General features: G+C 41.3%; 1 protein-coding gene and 1 non-coding gene across 4 annotated transcripts in view; one reads left to right on the plus strand and one right to left on the minus strand.

The window, feature by feature from the left end:
• The window catches only part of tie1 (tyrosine kinase with immunoglobulin-like and EGF-like domains 1), a 104613-nt gene that overhangs the window by 84840 nt on the left and 1222 nt on the right, over positions 1–18551 (plus strand). For all 3 annotated transcript variants that reach the window (XM_073062776.1, XM_073062777.1, XM_073062778.1), the window contains 7 exons: positions 150–260; positions 2272–2462; positions 7295–7408; positions 12557–12627; positions 14549–14589; positions 15192–15288; positions 16924–17023. In XM_073062776.1, coding sequence (XP_072918877.1) covers positions 150–260; positions 2272–2462; positions 7295–7408; positions 12557–12627; positions 14549–14589; positions 15192–15288; positions 16924–17023 — 725 coding nt within the window. The remainder of the gene's footprint in view (positions 1–149; positions 261–2271; positions 2463–7294; positions 7409–12556; positions 12628–14548; positions 14590–15191; positions 15289–16923; positions 17024–18551) is intronic.
• Positions 16053–16159, minus strand: LOC140737437 (U6 spliceosomal RNA). Its single transcript, XR_012101141.1, has one exon. It is a non-coding gene; the product is annotated as a U6 spliceosomal RNA (small nuclear RNA).

An 18551-nucleotide genomic window follows, 5' to 3' on the forward strand; every position in this document is an offset into this window, starting at 1 on the left:
TTATTTACTTGGTTAGTGAATGGTGAAAGATTTATGTGAAGTACCTTGTTCTGTAACTATGCATGGTAGTTGCTAAAGCACCTATAAGCAGCTACTATTACATGACATTGTACAATATATGTAACATTATTTTATTGTAACTTGCACAGAATTTGCCTCTGAGAATGATCACAGGGACTTTGCAGGAGAGTTGGAGGTTCTGTGTAAACTTGGACATCATCCCAACATCATTAATCTACTGGGAGCATGTGAGAACAGAGGTAGGAATTCAAAACTGTCAAAGTTGCTTTGCAAGGTAAAAGGAAAGTGAATACAGGACTCACCGCTATGAAGGGGTTCTAGTTACTTATTCCAGCTCTGTGATTTCAAATAAAAAACTGAAATATTTGAAAACAGAAGCAGAAAATGCTGGAAACACACAGAAGATTAGTCAGCATCAATGGAGAGAGGGTTATGTCTCAGGTCACCATTTTGGTGAAAGCTAATCAACACTTGAAATATTAACTCTCTCCATCTGAGAGTTTCCCACAGCAGCCTTTATGCTGATTAAATACAGAAAGTGTACCTCACAATATTCTACAGTTATATACATTCTACAGAATATACATAGAAATATCCAATTCAACAGCTTTTTGGTTTACAGGAGACTTCAACTGTGCAAATCTGACTGTATGTAAATTTCCCCATAAATTTTTAAAGAATTTTTCAAGACAGTAAAGATAGGTTCATGTACTTTATTGACAATGTTGTACAGTAAATGTTCCATTTATTTAATTATGGATTGAGTTTGGGTGAATATTTGATGAAATGAAAGGTTTGCTCGCTGGAATTTAGAAGAATAGGGGGGAGATCTCATTGAAACCTACCAATTATTGAAAGGCTACATAGAGTGGGTGTGGAGAAGATGTTTCCTATAGTGTGGGAGTATAGTCCAAAGGGCACAGCCTTAGAATAGAGGGACATCTATTTATAACAGAGATGAAGAATTTCTTTAGCCAGAGGATAGAGATTCTGGGGATAGCTGTGGATATATGAAGCAAAGGTTGATGGGATCTTGATTTGTCAGGGTGTTACAAGTTATGGGGAGAAGGCAGGGGAATGGGGTTGAGAGGGATAATAAGTCATCCATGACAGAATAGCAGAGTAGATTCAATGGGCTGAATGGTCTAATTCTGCTCCTGTGCCTTATGATCTTAGCTATAGAAATTGTATGTAGACTAATATGTGGGCTGCTGTAGAAAACAGAGGCTTTTAACTTAGGAGACATTGGCAGGAACAGTACCCTTACTTAACGTGGGGACTGCCTGCACTTACTGAAACCCTATTGGATACTGTGTTAGTGTGTGGGCAGCAAGGAAATTGTCTCTCTTGTGTTTGTTACTCTCGTCACCCAAGATAATTATCCTCTTCGATAACTGCTACATTGACCACATATCCAATGATTTAGTTCAATTCTATTTGTCTGGAGCTCAAAGTGAGTATCAGGGGCTTTTAAAATAAAAGGTTTATATTGTTGAAAGAGTAGCTTTGAAATTTATAGAACTGATTCTTTTGGTTGATGAATGAACAGGATGAGGGGTTAATTAAGAGTTAAGGAGTTAATTTCAAAAGAGATGTGAAGGGCAAGTTTTGTTTTACATAGAGTGGTAGGTACCAGTGCCTGGGGGGTGGTAGAAGCAGAAACATTAAAGACTTTCAAGTGACTTTCAGATGGGCATGTGAATGTGAGGAAAATGGAAGGATATAAACATTGTGTAGATAGAAAGGATTAGTTCAGTTGCCCGTTAGGTTGCTAATTTAATTGATTCTGCACAGCATTGTGAACCAAAGAGTCTGTTCCTGAGCTGTGCTGTTCTATGTTCTAAGGTGTGCGGGAGTTACTAGGTCAAAAGTTGGGTATCGGGTTGAAGATCAAGACTCAAGATTCAAGATTGTTCATTGTCATTCTTCTGTACACAAGTGTGAAGAACAAAGTGATTGTTACTCCAGATCTGATGCAATGTGGAAAAAACACGATAAACATCAGAACACAATAAATATAAACACAAAAGCAATCCTATAAAACTCAATGCACAAGTTACTGTTTGAGTATGGCCATACTTTATATACAAACTTTGTAGATAAGATCAGCTTACAGTATTTACATAAGGGGAGATCAAAGATTTTGCAAAATAAAAACAAAAATAAAATATCATAAAGTATCTAGCTATCTATCAAAAGGAGTTAACAGGTTCAAATATAATCATTTAACTGCATCTCTTGTATGACCAGGTTACCTGTACATTGCTATTGAATATGCCCCTTATGGAAATCTGTTGGACTTCTTACGAAAGAGCAGAGTTTTGGAGACAGATCCAGTGTTTGCAAGAGAGCACGGAACTGCGTCAACGCTGACCTCTCAACAGCTGCTCCAGTTTGCATCTGATGTTACAAAAGGAATGCAGTATCTGAGTGAGAAGCAGGTGAGCGAGAGGCCTGAGGAGGATGGCGAGGAGATCTGAGCTCGGTACAATTAGTGTCTTGCACACAATGGGTGCTATTTGCTGCAGACCTGCCAGCATCTGTTGAGAATCATGAACAGCTCCAAGAATGAGCTTACATACACATGGGAAATATGAAAAAATGGCAAATCATGGAATACTCATTAGATAGGAGATTTCCTGATACATAGCACAATGATCCAGCCAATACTTTCTTTTAGCATTTCAGTTACAAATAAATAATACAGTACTTCTGTCCATTCCCTATATCTATTTTTTTTTTGCTTTTAAATTCAAAAATCAATCAATCTCAGTTTGATTCTATTCCAAACCCGAGCGTCCAAACCTCCGGGGTAAATGTACGAATTAGGGTCATGTGTGGGCCACTCGGCCCCTCAGCCTTGTTCTACCAATTAATAAAGACACTGTTGATCTGATTGTAACTTCAACTCCATATTCGTGTCCACCTTCATTCTTTTGAGTATCAAGACTTCATCTACAGTACTGTGCAAAAGTCTTAGACACATATACTGTATACGGCTAGGGTGCCTAAGACTGTCGCACAGTACAGTGTTTGGGCTAAAATAGGAAGGTTGTTGGGAAACAGAAATATGAGTACTTAGCTTTGTATTAGCTCAGTAGTAGTAAGTTTTATTTGGGAACTGGAAAGACAGTAACATACAAAAGTCATAGCAACTTAGCCTAAGACTTTTGCACAGTACTGTACCTCCCTCTTTAAAATATTCAAAGACTCTAGTTCCAGTTGGTTTTTGAGGGAGAGAGCTCCACAGACCAAATTCTAATGGTTTACAAACATCTAAATGAAGTAATTTCTCTCATCTTCCCTGTTATACCCTGTTAAAGATGGCTGACTCCTGCCATGCTCCCCAACCCCCAAACACTCTAGGTAGAGCAACAACCCTTCAAGAGCTGTGCAAGGCAGCCCACATTTCAATCAGCGGGTGAGAGTTAGTCATGCACTCTGGCTTGCATGTTTGAAAAGGGAGTAGAAGAGTTTATGTGACAAGTGGAAGCATATCCCCACCCTGTTCCTCCCCAGTAACTGTTTAGAATATTTGGAGACATTTGTATTATGTCGGTCTCTATAAGGTGCCAAATTTAATGTCCTCCTCGTGCCTCTATTGGGGCCATCCAATTTATATCCTTTGCATGAGTTTGTATGGCATGTGTTTGCTTTCTATAGGTTTACATACATCTATATGGTTAGATACTACGTTCTGGATAAGTGGTCCATGTGCACCAGTATTATGTGCAGAAGCTATTTGGGTGTGCTTGTGAGTGCCTGCAGTTAACTACAAAGTATGGTCTTTGCATATTGAGTTGAAGTAGGTAAGGAAATGTGAGCATGTATGTAAAAGTAATGTGGATAGAGCATTGCAGTTAGCTGACTTAATATGTGTCATGGTAGACCACTAGATGAAAAAGACTTTGCTGTGTTGGGCATGTAATCATGCGTTTGTAGTTTGCTGTGTTGAAGGGGCATAGAAAATACTGGAAATACTCAGCATATTAGACAGCAACTATAAAGAAAGTTAATACATCAATAACGTTCTGCCACAACCAGATAAAATTAGAGCTTACAAGTTCTGTGCAAGTCTAAAGGGACAAAAGATAGAAGATGGAAATGAATCAAATATGAACGGCACAGGAGACTGAGTGAAGGGACACTAATATAAAAAGGAAATTGGCTGCTGGAATGGAAGATGAGGACAAAAGTGAACCCTATCACAAAAGAGAAAAAGGATTACAATGGGAAGACCTAAGGGAAGCAGTTGATTATGGCTTTGCAGAATGACTCATTCAGCCCGTAGGCTTAAAGCTGAGCTTTTGGTTGACTTGACCATTTTAATCCTTGTTCATTAACTGCTCTTTCAAAGTTCAAAGTAAATTTATTATCAAAGTACATTCAAGTCACCATATACAGTCCTGATATTCATTTTCTTGCAGACAATTACAGTAAATCCAAGAAACAAAATAGATTTAATGAAAGACCACACCCAACAGGACGGACAAACAACCCATGTGCAAAACACAACTGTACAAATACAATGTTTTTTAAAAATTAAAACAATGATAATAAATAAATAAATAATAAGTATCAAAGAGTCCTTGAAAGTGAGTCCATAGGTTGTGAGAACTGTTCAGTGATGGAGCAAATGAAGTTATCTCCAATGGTTCAAGAGCATGATGGTTGAGGGGTAATAACTGTTCCAGAACCTGGTGGTGTGAGTCCTCAGGCTCCTGTACCTTCTTCCTGACGGCAGCATCAAGGTGAAAGTATGGTCTAGGTGGTGATGGTTCTTGGTCATGGATGCTGCTTTCCTGTGACAGTGCTCAATGGTCAGAAGGGCTTTACCGGCAATGGGCTGGGCCATGTCCAAAATTTTTTGTAGGATCTTCCATTCCAGGCAGTGATACAGCTAGTCAGTATACTCTCCACCAGAGATCTATTAAAGTTTGTCAGAGTGTTAGATGACATGCTGAATCTTCACAAATGTCGAAGAAAGTGGAAGTGCTGTCGTGCTTTCTTCATAATGGCACTTGTGTGCCGGACCCAGGACAGGTCCTCTGAAATTATAACACGGAGGACCTTCTCCACCTCTGATTCCCCAATGAGGACTGGCTCATAGACCTCCAGTTTCCTCCTCCTGAATAATCAGCTCCGTAGTCTTTCTGACATTGTCTGAGAGGTCGGTGTTGTGACACCACTTAGGCAGATTTTGAGTCAAGCTCCCTATATGCTGATTCATCACCACCTTTGATTCAGCCAGTGACAGTGGTGAAAGCAAACTTGAATGTGACATTAGAGTTGGGTTTGGTCTCATGGTCATAAGAGTAAAGCGACTAGAGTATAAAGCTAAGCACACAGCCTTGTGAGGCATCAGTGTGGATGGAGATTGTGGAGGAGATGCCATTCTGAACTGACTGGGGTCCGCAAGTAAAGAAATTGAGGAACCAGTTGCACAAGGAGGTATAGAGGCCAAGATATTGAAGCTTATTGCTTAGTTCTGAGGGGATGATAGTATTGAATGCTGAACTATGGTCAGTAAACTGCATCCTGATGTGTGCATCTTTGACCATAAGATACAGTATAGGAGCAGAATTAGGCCATCTGGCCCATCAAATCTGTCCTGCCATTTCGTCATGGCTGAACCAAGTTTCCCCTCAGCCCCAGTTACCTGCTTTCTCCCCATACTGCTTCATGCTCTGACCAATCAAGAATCCATAACCTATGCCTTAAGTATACATAAAGACAGCTGCTTGTGGCAAAGAATTGCACAGGATCATCACTCTCTGGCTAAAGAAACTCCTCATCTCCATTCTAAAAGGTTGCCCTCCTATTTTGAGATTCTGAGTGACCTCTGGTCTTAGACTCTCCTACAATAGGAAACATCCTTTTCACATCCACTCTATCAAGACCTTTCACCATTCAATAGGTTTTAATGAGGTCACCCATCATTCTTCTGAATTCTAGTAAATACAGGACTAGAGCCACCAAACACTCTTCATATTATCAAGGATCTTTCTGACCTTGGGGCTCGAGTCCTTCAAACCTCCAAGAATGTATGGGGAACAACATTCCATCTTTCACCTGCCCACTACTGCTTTTTCTGAATCTCACAAGAATGCTGATAGTACAGAATTATTCTGCTGTTACCATATACTCCTGCTCTCAAAATAACTATTCTTTGTTTCATTATTACTAACATCGGTCTTGCTTAAAACCTAAAATTATGCCAACATTTTCCATTTCTGGTGAAAGATCACCAGCACAAAATATTACCTCTAATTTGACCTCCACAGCAGCCCCCTGACTTGGTAAGTGTTTTCGTTTTACATTTCAAAGCACCAAAAGCAGTGTTTTGCTTCGATATTTGAAAATATCTTATTTATCTTGACATTCAAATTAAAATGACTCATTCATTATAGTACAGAGAGAGGGGCCATTCAGTCCATAAGGGTCAGTACCAGTTCCCAGTGTGTGACATCAATTCCATTCCCTTTCTTATTTCCCTGTAGCCTTGTAAATCATTCTTTCTCACGTGCTAGCTAACTTCCCTATGAACCCTTTCCCACTTACCTACACACTTACAGCCATCAATTAACTTACCAGCACATCTTTGGAAGCCAAATCTCCCAACACATTCCCACACAGTCATAGGGAGAATTTGCAAACAGAATTAATTGGATACTCTCACTAACGGCATCAGCACTACACTTAAACATCGATGCAGAGCAAGCTCTGCGAAGTGCCATGCAAATAGACAAAGGAAGCAAATGCAGAAAACACAAGAGATCCTGCAGATGCTGGAAATCCAGAGTAACACACTGTGGTGAACTACATATACCTGTCTGGACACGCCCCCTGATGACTGCTCCTGTGGCTCCTCCCACAGACCCCTGTATAAAGGTGATGGAGGTCTGAGCCCGGCCTCTCTGTCTCCAGGATGTAGTATAGTGGTCACTCACTGCTTGTTCCTTCTTCCGGTCAATAAAAGCCGATACCTCGCTTTTATGTCTCAGAGTGAGTTATTGATGGTGCATCATACACACAAAATGTTGGAGGAACTCAGCAGGTCAGACAGCATCTATGAAGAGGAATAAAGTGCCAGTGTTTTGGGCTGAAAGGGTCTTGGCCCAAAACGTTCGCTTTTTAGCCCTAAGGACTTTACTCAAACCTAACTTCCTGTGCCAGCTTATTTCATTCCTGAGTTTTGACCCACTTGATTTGAATTTTGAAGCCTGTATGTCGCTTCAGATTTCAAGTTTGATGCATGTCTTTTTTTCCCCAGTTCATTCACAGGGACCTTGCAGCCAGAAATGTTCTCGTGGGAGAAAACCTAGTGGCTAAGATCGCAGACTTTGGGCTGTCCCGAGGAGAAGAGGTGTATGTAAAAAAGACCATGGTAAGATGAAGTGAGACGTGCTTATTTTTCCCTCACTATAGTGTATGATTCTGCTACCTTTAATTAACAACATTCAAGGACGTATGCACATTCTCAAAGCCGACACTTCGAAGATCTTCTGAAGGAAGCTGCATTGAGATGATTTGTGCTTGTTCTTGTCAGTCAGGTGATAATGTTAGGAAGGCAAATAAATGCAGAGAATTCTGTTGCTTTTCTGGTAAACATTGTTCCCTCAACCAGAACAGTAACTCGCAATATATTTCTCCAACGATAATTTTGAGTTCTTTCTATTTAAGATGACTGCATAACATCAGTTTCGTAATTTCCTATTCCTTTTTACAGTTAAAACTGGTGTAAAACACAAAACATAGAACAGTACGGCACAGGAACAGGTCATCCATAGGTGACCTGTGCCTTTTCCCATTTTCTTCCATTCTTGTGGAGAGTGTTGGAGTGGGGAGTTCAACTAGTGCATCAATACTAATTGCATATTGATGTTCATCTGATAAACAAGGTTTTATAGAACTTAATGTTAATGTTTCAAAACATTATTAAGATGTGTATTTTATATTGGTCGATATTTTACTAAACTTGAAGCAATGAGATTGTAAAACATAACGCCATATTAAATGGGATTTTAAAATTGAATTTCTTTCCATAATTGTGCTAAAGATCACAGTGATAAAAGCGAATATATCTTAATCCCAAGTGTTGTTGCATGAATGAAGTCACCGGAGAAAAGTACTGATAGCTTTGAAGAAGCAGCTTTATTTGACAAAACGAGATACAGTGGGCATCGTATTGAGACACTTTCAGTGGAAAGGTCTGGCTGGCCTAACGTGGGGCTCAATATTTTATGTGCCAAACATCAAAGGACGATTCCATATTTATAACACATCCTCAATGCTTTCTTTGAAAATACACACAAATTTCTCACCTCCCGATTTGCATCGACACTACAGACATCTGAATGAATTTTAATCAACATTGTCTGGTCTGTGATTTAAGACTTTTAGAAACCCATTGTTCAGAGCTGCATTTTAAATTGAATCTACAATCTGCAAGTATTTTCAGATAAGAAGATCAGCGGCTGAAGTTATTTGCTAGATGTGCTAAACACAAAAATCACTCTAATAGTTTCTCTTCTTGGCCCTCCTGGACAAAAATTAATTTGTACTAATAAAAACCAACTTTAAGGAGGATCTACCCAAATAGGGCCGCAAAAGTTCCCTGCCTCACAATTTCCCCCGATTACCTTATGTGCTTCTACATCTACTCTGTCATTCCTAATCGCTACCTACAAAATGCTAAGCAGAGAGATTGTTCCAGAAATTTGAACAACAGTCTTTAGATTGGCGGCCTCATCTGTATGCCTGTTGGCTCTTTCCCAGCAGGCCGATTGCGGCTGATCACATTCCTTGCCTTCACTCCTTCATTCTCTGGGCGCTAAAACTTTCTCTTTCTGGGGGCACCAGCCAGGTAAGTGCATCGGGCTCACAGGCCCTCTCACCAATACACAGGAAGGGGTTGGGTCGGTGTCCATTTGAATTCCTACAAGATCCCTCTTTCCAGTGGCACCCCCTTCCAAACTGTCCAGTCGATTACCGGACCCAGCCACTGAAAGGGCCCAGCTCATTTGTATTTACTTCCCCATCCAGCCTTCAGGTGTCATGTGCAATCTTACTCAGTCTGCCATGCTATCAAAGTTGTGGAACCTTCTGTCTCTGCTTTCACTTAATTCCTGCCCGTCTATTTCCCCCAATATCTGTTCTATTCTATACTATTCAACTAATCATCTACCTTCAGCAGCCGGCCTCCATTACAGAGTACCGTCGCCATCACACTTCAGCAGGCTGTCCGCAGGTTTCTGTCATGCTCTCGGTGGCTTCTGCCTTCACTTTTCCCGCGGGAATATTTTCATCAGCTGTGGTCAGGTCTGGTGTGGCCGGCTGGTGTTTATCTCTGAGGTTCTCCGTAATTACATGGTTACTGGGTACACTTGATCCCCCGCTCTGTCAGGGGGGGGTGAACAAGAAGGCGAGTCGTACAGTTTAACCTGAGTCCAGTGTTTCCTCTGGCTGCCTCGCCAAGTCTGCACACAGACACAAGTGTCATTTGTCAAAAGTACCATCTGTGGTCCTGTCCATCTGGGAACAAGCCCTGCCCTTTCAGGCAGCTCCTTCACCAGGACTTATTCACCCAGCTGAGGGAGGACTGCCTCCTTTCCCTCTGGCTCTCCCTCATCAGCAGTGTGCTGCTGTTGTTTTGCTCGGTCCTTCAACACTTCACATCGGTTACAAAGTTCTTTCACATAGTGCGTGATTCTATCCCTGTAAGTCCAGGTTCACCACAACCCGGAACTGCCCCAAAAGGTAATCACACTGTTCACCCTATCAGTAACTCTTGTCTGCCTTCACTGTAGCACACTGCTTCTGTCAGGGCCTCCAGTTCCACTACCTGAGCTGAGCGACCCTCTGGCAGTGCTCCTGAAGCTAATTCTTCACCCGTTTCCTTCAGCACGGCCCTTCAAGTCCCTGGCTTCCTGTCTATGTACCTCCGAGACCCGTCTATAAAAAATTCCTCTGCTTCCCCTTTCAGAGGTGCTTCCTTCACACTGATATCTTCCTCCTGCTCTACTTCCATTTGGCACTTGTGCACTTCCCCCTCTGTTAGGATGGAGCTTGTGGGATTCATTCCAGCATCCGTATCTATCGTTACTGACTTGTGAACAGCTGTCAGTGCAGCTACGCTGGCTATGTTGTGTTCTCTGTTGGTTGTGCCTGTTTGCTGCCCCTGACTTGTCCATATTATTTCTCCCTTTCCCAAATCTATAATGGCCCCTGCTTCGCTTAGGATGTTAGTTCAAGGATAGTACCCTCATTATTTGGACATACCAAGAAATAAACTGGAAGCTGCACCCCACCAGTTTCAAGAATCTGCGATTCACTTCTTTCTGCTTTCACTGTTTTTCCTCCTACATCCTTAATATAAATAGCCTGTCTGGTTGTTGGCTAGGTTAGGTCAGTTATCAACACCAATCCCCTGTGTCCACTAACATATCTTATTGCTGGCCCCCTAACAATGCTGTTGTATACATCTACTAGTCACCAGCGATGGCAGTGGGGGCCACTCCCACACCTTTTCCTGACCTGGAAGCCATTTTCACCCGCTCCGTGATCTGATCAGTAGCCAGATTGGTCAGACTGGACACCGATGGGGATCTCCTTTCCTTGTTTTTGGACACTGCCTCCAACCATGCCCCGATAGGCCACAGCCGTAGCATATCAGCTCCTTTATCCTCCCACGTTTATTCCAGCAATTCCTTGCTACGTGCCTCGGCTGCCGGTACACAAAGCAAACCCTCTGTGACATCACAGCAGCAGCAGCATCCACTAAAGCCACTTCACTATTTCTCTTGCACTTTCTTTGTTCTACCTCACTGGCCCATGAAACTATCGCAGAGTAGGTCAACCCCACTGCTGTCCCTCAATCTAAAACTTCCTAGTGGGCTGAGCTCAAGCCTTCCTTTGTCATTTTCAGGAAGACTGGGTCATCCCTCCCTGGATTACCCAACCCTGAATACTCCTCATACGCCCGATATTTACATTCTGGATAATCCATGGCTATCTCATCAGCTCTTTGAATCACTGCCATTATCGTTCCTCAGTTACTCTCACCTCCCCCCAGTGGCTGCCTCACTTCCCCTTTAAAAGAGAGATATCTTTCTTCATTGCTGGCGTTCCCAGTAGTTGCCTGAGTATCATTCCGTACCCCCCGGCCATCCTACCCCACATATTCCTTGGGCACTTCACTTTTACCAACACATGGATATCTTTGGGGTGCATCTAGTGAATTTCAACCACTTCTTCAAGTTTGGGCCAGAATCCTGAATTCCCACATGCAACTTTAAGTGAGGGCAACTCTGACAAATGCTCTATTTCTCCCCGGGGCTGAAGGGCTTATGAATAGTCGTAATCAGCATCAGTGGCTGGCTCGGGTCATCAGGGTTCTTGACCTGACGTTGCCTGAACTCAATACGTGCCATCCTGACAGATATATCCGGACAAATCTTCTCCCTGAAGTATCTCCACACGAATTCCCACACTACGCAAAATATAAATGAACCAGTTAAACAGTACACACTTAGAACCGCAGAGTAGGTATCCTGTAATCTGCCACTTTTGTACGCCTGAACTCATGGTGCCTGCTGTATTCCCTTGCATCCAGCTGTTACACCAGGGGCACACTAACTTGCAAAATGTGTATGCTAAAATGCAGCCCTCGCAATGAGTATAAACACCCCAATAATCATCCTTTGCAACTGATGGCTCTGTCTCACCAACTTACACACAAAGTTTTGTCTCTTACATAAACACACAAGCATGCACACACACTGCTTTTATATCTACCATTTCAACTCTCCGTGTTCATGAAACCTCACCCTCCCATGTACCACCAACCTGAACAGACAGGTTTGAGTGCTAATTTTTAAAATACTCACCCACTTAAACTGCTAAGATCACAGGCCACGCGATGGGTTGTGACACCAAATTTTGTTGCGTGAATGAAGTCGCCGGAGAGAAGTAGTGATAGGTTTAAAGCAGCTTGTTTATTTGACAAAACAAGATACTGCAGGCATCATATTGAGACACTTTCAGTGGAAAAGTCTGGCTGGCCTAACGTGGGGCTCGGTATTTTATGAGCTAAACATCAAAGGACGATTTCATACTTACAATGCGTCCACAGTACTTTGAAACTACACACAAAATTCACACCTCCCAATTTGCACCGACACCACAGACATCTAAATGAATTTTAATCAGCATTGTCTGGTCTGTGATTCAAGGCTTTTAGGAAACTGTTGTTCAGAGCTGTATTTTAAATTAAATCTACAGTCTCTATTCCAATTTGAAGTTTTGTGGCTGAAGTTATTTGCTAGATGTGCTAAACCCAAAAATCACTCTAACACCAAATAAGAATCATATTTTCCTAAAACTGAAGATGCAAAATGGGGGAGCAAGATATGTACATTTTTCAAATGCACTGTTTTTACATAATATTTTTCTACTCAGTATTTTGCACTGGACCTGTACTTTCTCTAATGATCCTTCTTCAAGACTCAATATTTCCCTTCTGCTACTTGTTTAGGGGCGGCTTCCAGTACGCTGGATGGCAATTGAGTCCTTGAACTACAGTGTCTATACAACAAAAAGCGATGTGTGAGTAATCAACCATTAGAGCATGGAGTTTTGCTCATTTTAATACATCACTCATTAATGTTTCCATGTGTCCTTTGTGTTTATGGACGATTTCAATGGAGCTTAGGAGAATGAGGGGTGATCATATAGAGGTGTATGAAATCATGAAGGGCATAAATGGGGTCAGTGCAGAGAGTTTTTTGCCTAGCTTTGTGGAATTAAGAATTATAGGATATAACTTTAAGGGTAAGGGATAGGTTTAATATCGACCAGAGGGACAGCATTTTTACCCGGATGGTGTTCTGTATCTGGAATGAGTTGCCAAAAGGATGTGGTTGGGGCAGGTACATTAACAACACTTAAGACACTGGACCATAAGATATAGGAGCAGAATTAGGCCATTTAGATGGATAAGGGCCAAATGCAAGTTAGCTTAGATGGGAATCTTGGTAGGTATAGACCTTGTTGGCCGAAGGCCCTATTTCCGCAGTGTGCTGAACTCAGTGCCCTCCACGCTATAAGGGTGAGAAGGTAAGATGGATTCTAAATCCATCCTGTTTCAGGATTTTCTCTTGTTGTCATTGTCTAGTTCAAAGTGTAGTTATTATCAAAGTGTATATATGTCACCATATGCTGTGCTGAGATCCACTTTCTTGCAGGCATTCTCAAAGAAATACAATAGAATCAATGAAAAACTACACACAATGACTGACGAACAATCAATGTGCAAAAGAAGGCAAACTATGCAAATACAAAAAAAAATAGATAATACTGAGAACATGAGCTGTAGAGTCCTTGAGAAAGTGAGTCTTTAGGTTGTGGAATTATTTTGGAGCTGAGGTAAATGAACTTGTTCATGCTGGTTCAAGAGTCTGACGGTCAAAGGGTAATAACAGTTTCTGAACCTGGTGGTGTGGGACCTATGGTTCCTGTACCTCCTTCCCAATGCCAACAGCAAGAAGAGAGCATGGGGGCTTTGAAGATGGATGATGCTTTCTTGTGACAGCGCTCCCTGTAGGTGTGCCTATTTTCCATTAATGTGTGGAGTGATGAATTCCCCTCACCCAGGGCATCACTTAAATTTAGTTTCACATTTCAGTAGTATGTATATATAAGAAGGATTGAAACACTTCAGTGATTAAATGCTGACAATGCAGTGTACTTCTCGGTCCTGTGGAGCAGCTTCTGTATTTTCAGGGAAATGCCTGTCAGCTCACCAATGCTTTCAGTTGGAACGATACAATTACAATTAACTTTCCTCAGGAAGCAGCTTGCGTTCATTCAACCACAGCGGTGTGAGGTCCAGCTACTCAAAAAAAAAAGTTCTGTTGCTTTGTATTCAGATTTTTTTTAACTGGAGAGAACATGTGAGACAAGTTGTGCAGAGATTTTTTTTTAAATAAGTAATAGTTTTCAGTTTGGAGATCCCCAACACATTGACTGCTCAAGCAAAGGTTGGAAAGCAAGAGACTTGGGAAGGATGAGCCAAGAATAAAGAGTGAGGATGTTCATGCATAAGGTGTGATGGCTGCAAGCGTGGAGGCGTTGCTACCATCCTACTAACTGATGCCATCACCCTGTTGACACAAGTCATTTGAGGGGTGGTGACCCTGTTCTTCAAACGTCCATGCACATCTTTATCACTTCAGGCTAGTCCCCACATGCACCGTGCACAGTTCTTTACTTGAATTGTCAGATTAATACTCCGTTGTCACTGTCCGTACATTGAATGTTTCACACTCAATGCCGTCACTAAGCAGTCAGCATTCAGATTAGCTCGCCATGCAATGAGTGCCTTGCTTGAACATGGACCTCTCCACTCTGAGCCCCAATTACCGTGTGCAGCTCTAGGTTGTTACTAATTATGATCACACACTGCTCAAATTATGTTTTCTGTCAATTAGAAAGTGATTTACGTGTAGATTTTTTTTCTGTTCTTTAGCTGGTCATTTGGAGTGCTGTTGTGGGAGATTGTCAGCCTTGGTAAGTGACAGCAGCAATGACTTTCTGTAGTCTCCAGACTATTTAATTTCTGTACATTTTTGTGTGTTCCTTCAAAATCACAATTTTTCCAGTGCCTCAGTCCGTGTTCCCTTCTCAATATCATCCTGCTGATTTTTAAATGATTGGTTGAATAGGTTCCCAAATTCTTATTTAAACTGGTTGAACATGAGCTAACATTCTCAGGATTACTGATCCAGTAATGCAAGTCCAGGAAAACCTGATCTGGTCCGGTCTCAGAAACAAAAACAGAACTTGGACTCAGTTAGTTCGTGGGTGGAAGACTGCCTGGGATTATTGATACAGCAGGTCAACCGGAGAAGCGAGAGTTGTCACCAGCACCTTCCCGTGAATCGTTTATGAGGCGAAGCAAGCTGCAACAACAAGAATGACCCATTCTCAAAATGATTTTGAAATGTTGAAACATAACTGTTACACTGGAAAAGTCTTCTCTCTCTTCCTCCTTCAAGCTTGGTGGTAGCCTGTGTGATAGACCTTGATCTTCCACATCAATTTCTTAACATTAACGAGGTCTACCCTGCTTCTATATTTACTTTGCACTAATTGCCTTCTGATTATTGCAGGGGGAACGCCATACTGTGGAATGACGTGTGCTGAACTCTATGAGAAATTACCTCAGGGCTTCCGAATGGAGAAACCCCTCAACTGTGATGATGAAGTGTGAGTGATTGCCCACGTAGGCTTTCATGTGGTCGGCTGGCATGGAGAGGGAATGAACAACACACTCATTACAGTGGCACTAGAGTTCTTCCCATCCGATCTTTTAACATCATAATGTTATCCCTTCACTTTACTTTTGTTTTTCACATTAATGAGCATTTCATTCTATGTGCAGAAATGCTTGCAATATCTCTCATTCTGAGCAAAGCTTTCAAGTAATTCATCAGTCTAATGGGTTTCTGTGAGAGTTTCCAGATCTGTGTGTTTGTATTTGTACCTCTACACTCAGTGGTCACTTTATTTCAATACAAAAGTGAAACCTGTGGTGATTTGCTGCTGCTGTAGCCCGTCTACATGAAAGTTCAATGTGTTGTGCATTCAGAGGTGCTCTTCTGCACACCACTGTTGTAACACATGGTTATTTGAATTAATGTTGCCTTCCTGTTAGCTTGAATCATTCTGGCCATTTCCCTCTGACCTCTGTCGTCAATAAGGTATTTTCGCCCACAAAACTGCTACTCTCTGCATGTTGTTTGTTTTTTGTGCCATTCTCTGAGCACTGTAGAAACTGTTGTGTAGGAAAATCCCAGGAGATCAGCAGTTTCTGAGATACTCAAACCACCCCATCTGGCACCATCAATTCCTCAGTCAAAATCACTTAGGTCACATTTCTTCCCCATTCTATTTTGGTCTGAACAACAACAGAACCTCTTGATCATGTCTGCATGCATTTCTTTCTTTTTTTTCCCCTTTTTTTTCTTTTTTTAAATATGGAACGCTTCACAAATTTGCGTGTCATCCTTGCGCAGGGGCCATGCTAATCTTCTCTGTATCGTTCCAATTTTAGTATATGTGCTGCCGAAGCGAGCACGTCTGCATGCATTTCTGCATTGTTGCTGTCACATGATTGGCTGATAAGATATTCACATTAATGAGCAAATGTACTTAATAAAGTGGCCACTGAGTATCTTTTGATATGCAGGGGAAGATCCAGGGAGAGGCTAAATACTGCTAAACTATTCAATTATAATTATGTAGATTTCATAACAATCATCTGCACGTAATGGTGTGCATTGTTTCTTGTGGCATTTCCTCATTTTGACAAAACATTTTATTACTACTTGTGAGGTTTAATTCTTCTTTACTTCCACTAAACTCAAACTCTGTTGAATTAGGCTACTCCCTCCTTTCTCCAGCACCTTTTAATAGGAAATTCTTTATCAAAGCGCAATGTTTCTGATTTTACATGATCTACAAAGTACAGGCAACTCGTACATTATGGTTCGGGACAGAGGTTGCATTCCTAGAAAATGTTCTGTATTGTAATTTTCTGACACATGAAATTGTGTCTTCTGTGCATGCTTCAAGAAACGCACATTGCAAAAAAAGAACATGCTTATTTATCTACACATTTTTCATGAGGGTGAATCTTAATCCACATCTCAAATTTTTGGGTTTTGATTGGTGAATTCTATAACAGAAAATGTTTGTTACCATAATGTAGGTGTCACTGTAAACAGGAATATCTGTTTTCTTATTGCTGTACTTTTACGGGGGGAATCAGAAGCATTATTTTTTTAATTTCAGGAGTTATTGGTTAAAGTTTTCATCTCTCTTCATCTAAAATCCCCTTAGCTATGAATTCATGAGACAGTGCTGGAGAGATCGGCCCCATGAAAGACCAACCTTCGCTCAGATATCAGTGCAGTTGAACCGAATGCTTGAAGCAAGAAAGGTAATTTACCAGAGGTGAAACCTAATGGAAAGTAATTGGGAAAATTAACTATGTGTCAGTACCTATGAGCCCAAAACAGTTGGTGTTGATACAATAAACCTCGCCCTGAGCCTGAATGACACCTGCTGTGGACTATAAACCAGCTGATGTAGATCCAGAATGTTTGCTAGATATATTTTTAGAAACAGTGTTGTGAAGAAAAGCCTAAATTGAATTAAACATCTCTTTAGGTTTCTCCTAAATAAGACCTGAGAGTTTCATTTAAGACATCAATTCTTTCCCCTTGGGTGTTTTTCAGGGGGGGTATTATTGATGAATCTTTAGAGAATTTTGTAAACATGGCAGCTACAGAGATTTGAATCCTCCATGGTGTTTTAACTTGTTCAGAGGCTGGGGAGAACGTGGGTAATGGTTCTACACAGTAATTTTTTACTTTACATTGGCAATAGGATTGGGAGTGGGCATGGGGGAAATGAGCAGTATGATGGCGAAGAATTAATTTTGGAATTTGCATTTGGTTCCTATCCACTAGTTGAAATACCTTCTAATTCATCAGACTTCTGAATGTACAACGAACCCATGAATACTACCTCGCTATTTTGTGATATATGCCAGTGATATTAAACCTGATTCTGATTCCGAGTTAATAACAGCCCGATGCAAAACAGAACTGACAATTCAGACCCTGCCCTCGGGGATGGTGTGTTCCTACTCAAACAGCATATACTTGGCTCAGATTTAATTCTGAACCAGCTATTTCCCTTATACTTGTGTAATAGATGGTTTGGTTTACTCAGTAGTAAAATAAGGAAGTTTTTTTAAGGCTTATATAAATAGCAAGGTGAGGTCACTCTAACAAAAGAAGCTTGAAGTGTACTGACCAAGAAATCTTTAATGTTAGCTGACTAAACTCACCTTAAGAAGGGAGATGGCAAGAACATGTATCAGGGCATTGAATACAGCAGTTGGATGTTATGTTGAAGTTGTATAAGACATTGGTGAGGATTGCATGCAGTTTTGGTCACCTACCTACAGGAAAGATGTCAATAAGATTGAAAGAGTGCGGAGAATCTGAGCTATAGGAAAAGGTTGAATAGGTTACATCTTTAGTTCTTGGAGCATAGGAGAAGGAGGGTAGATCTTACAAAATTATGAGGGGTATAGATAGGGTGAATTCATGCACGCGTTTCCCCCTCAGGTTAGGTGAGACTAGAACTAGTGGTCATATATTTAGGAAAGCAAAAAATTTAAGGGGAATCTGAAAGGAAGCTTCTTCACTCATTGGGTGGTGTGAGGATGGAATGAACTACCATGAGAAGTGGTTAATATGGGTTCAGTTGTTACATTTAAGAGAAGTTTGGATAGGTACGTCTATGGAAGGTCTTTGAGGGATATGTTCTGGGTGTAGGTAGATGGCACTTAGGCATAAGATCAGGTTAGCATGGACCAGATGGGCAAAGGGCCTGTTTCCAGGCTCTATGACTCTATAACATATCATTCATTTACCTTTTGTGGCTGTCAGGTGAAA

Source organism: Hemitrygon akajei, chromosome 12 (genome assembly GCF_048418815.1).
Source record: "Hemitrygon akajei chromosome 12, sHemAka1.3, whole genome shotgun sequence".
Lineage (NCBI taxonomy): Eukaryota > Metazoa > Chordata > Chondrichthyes > Myliobatiformes > Dasyatidae > Hemitrygon > Hemitrygon akajei.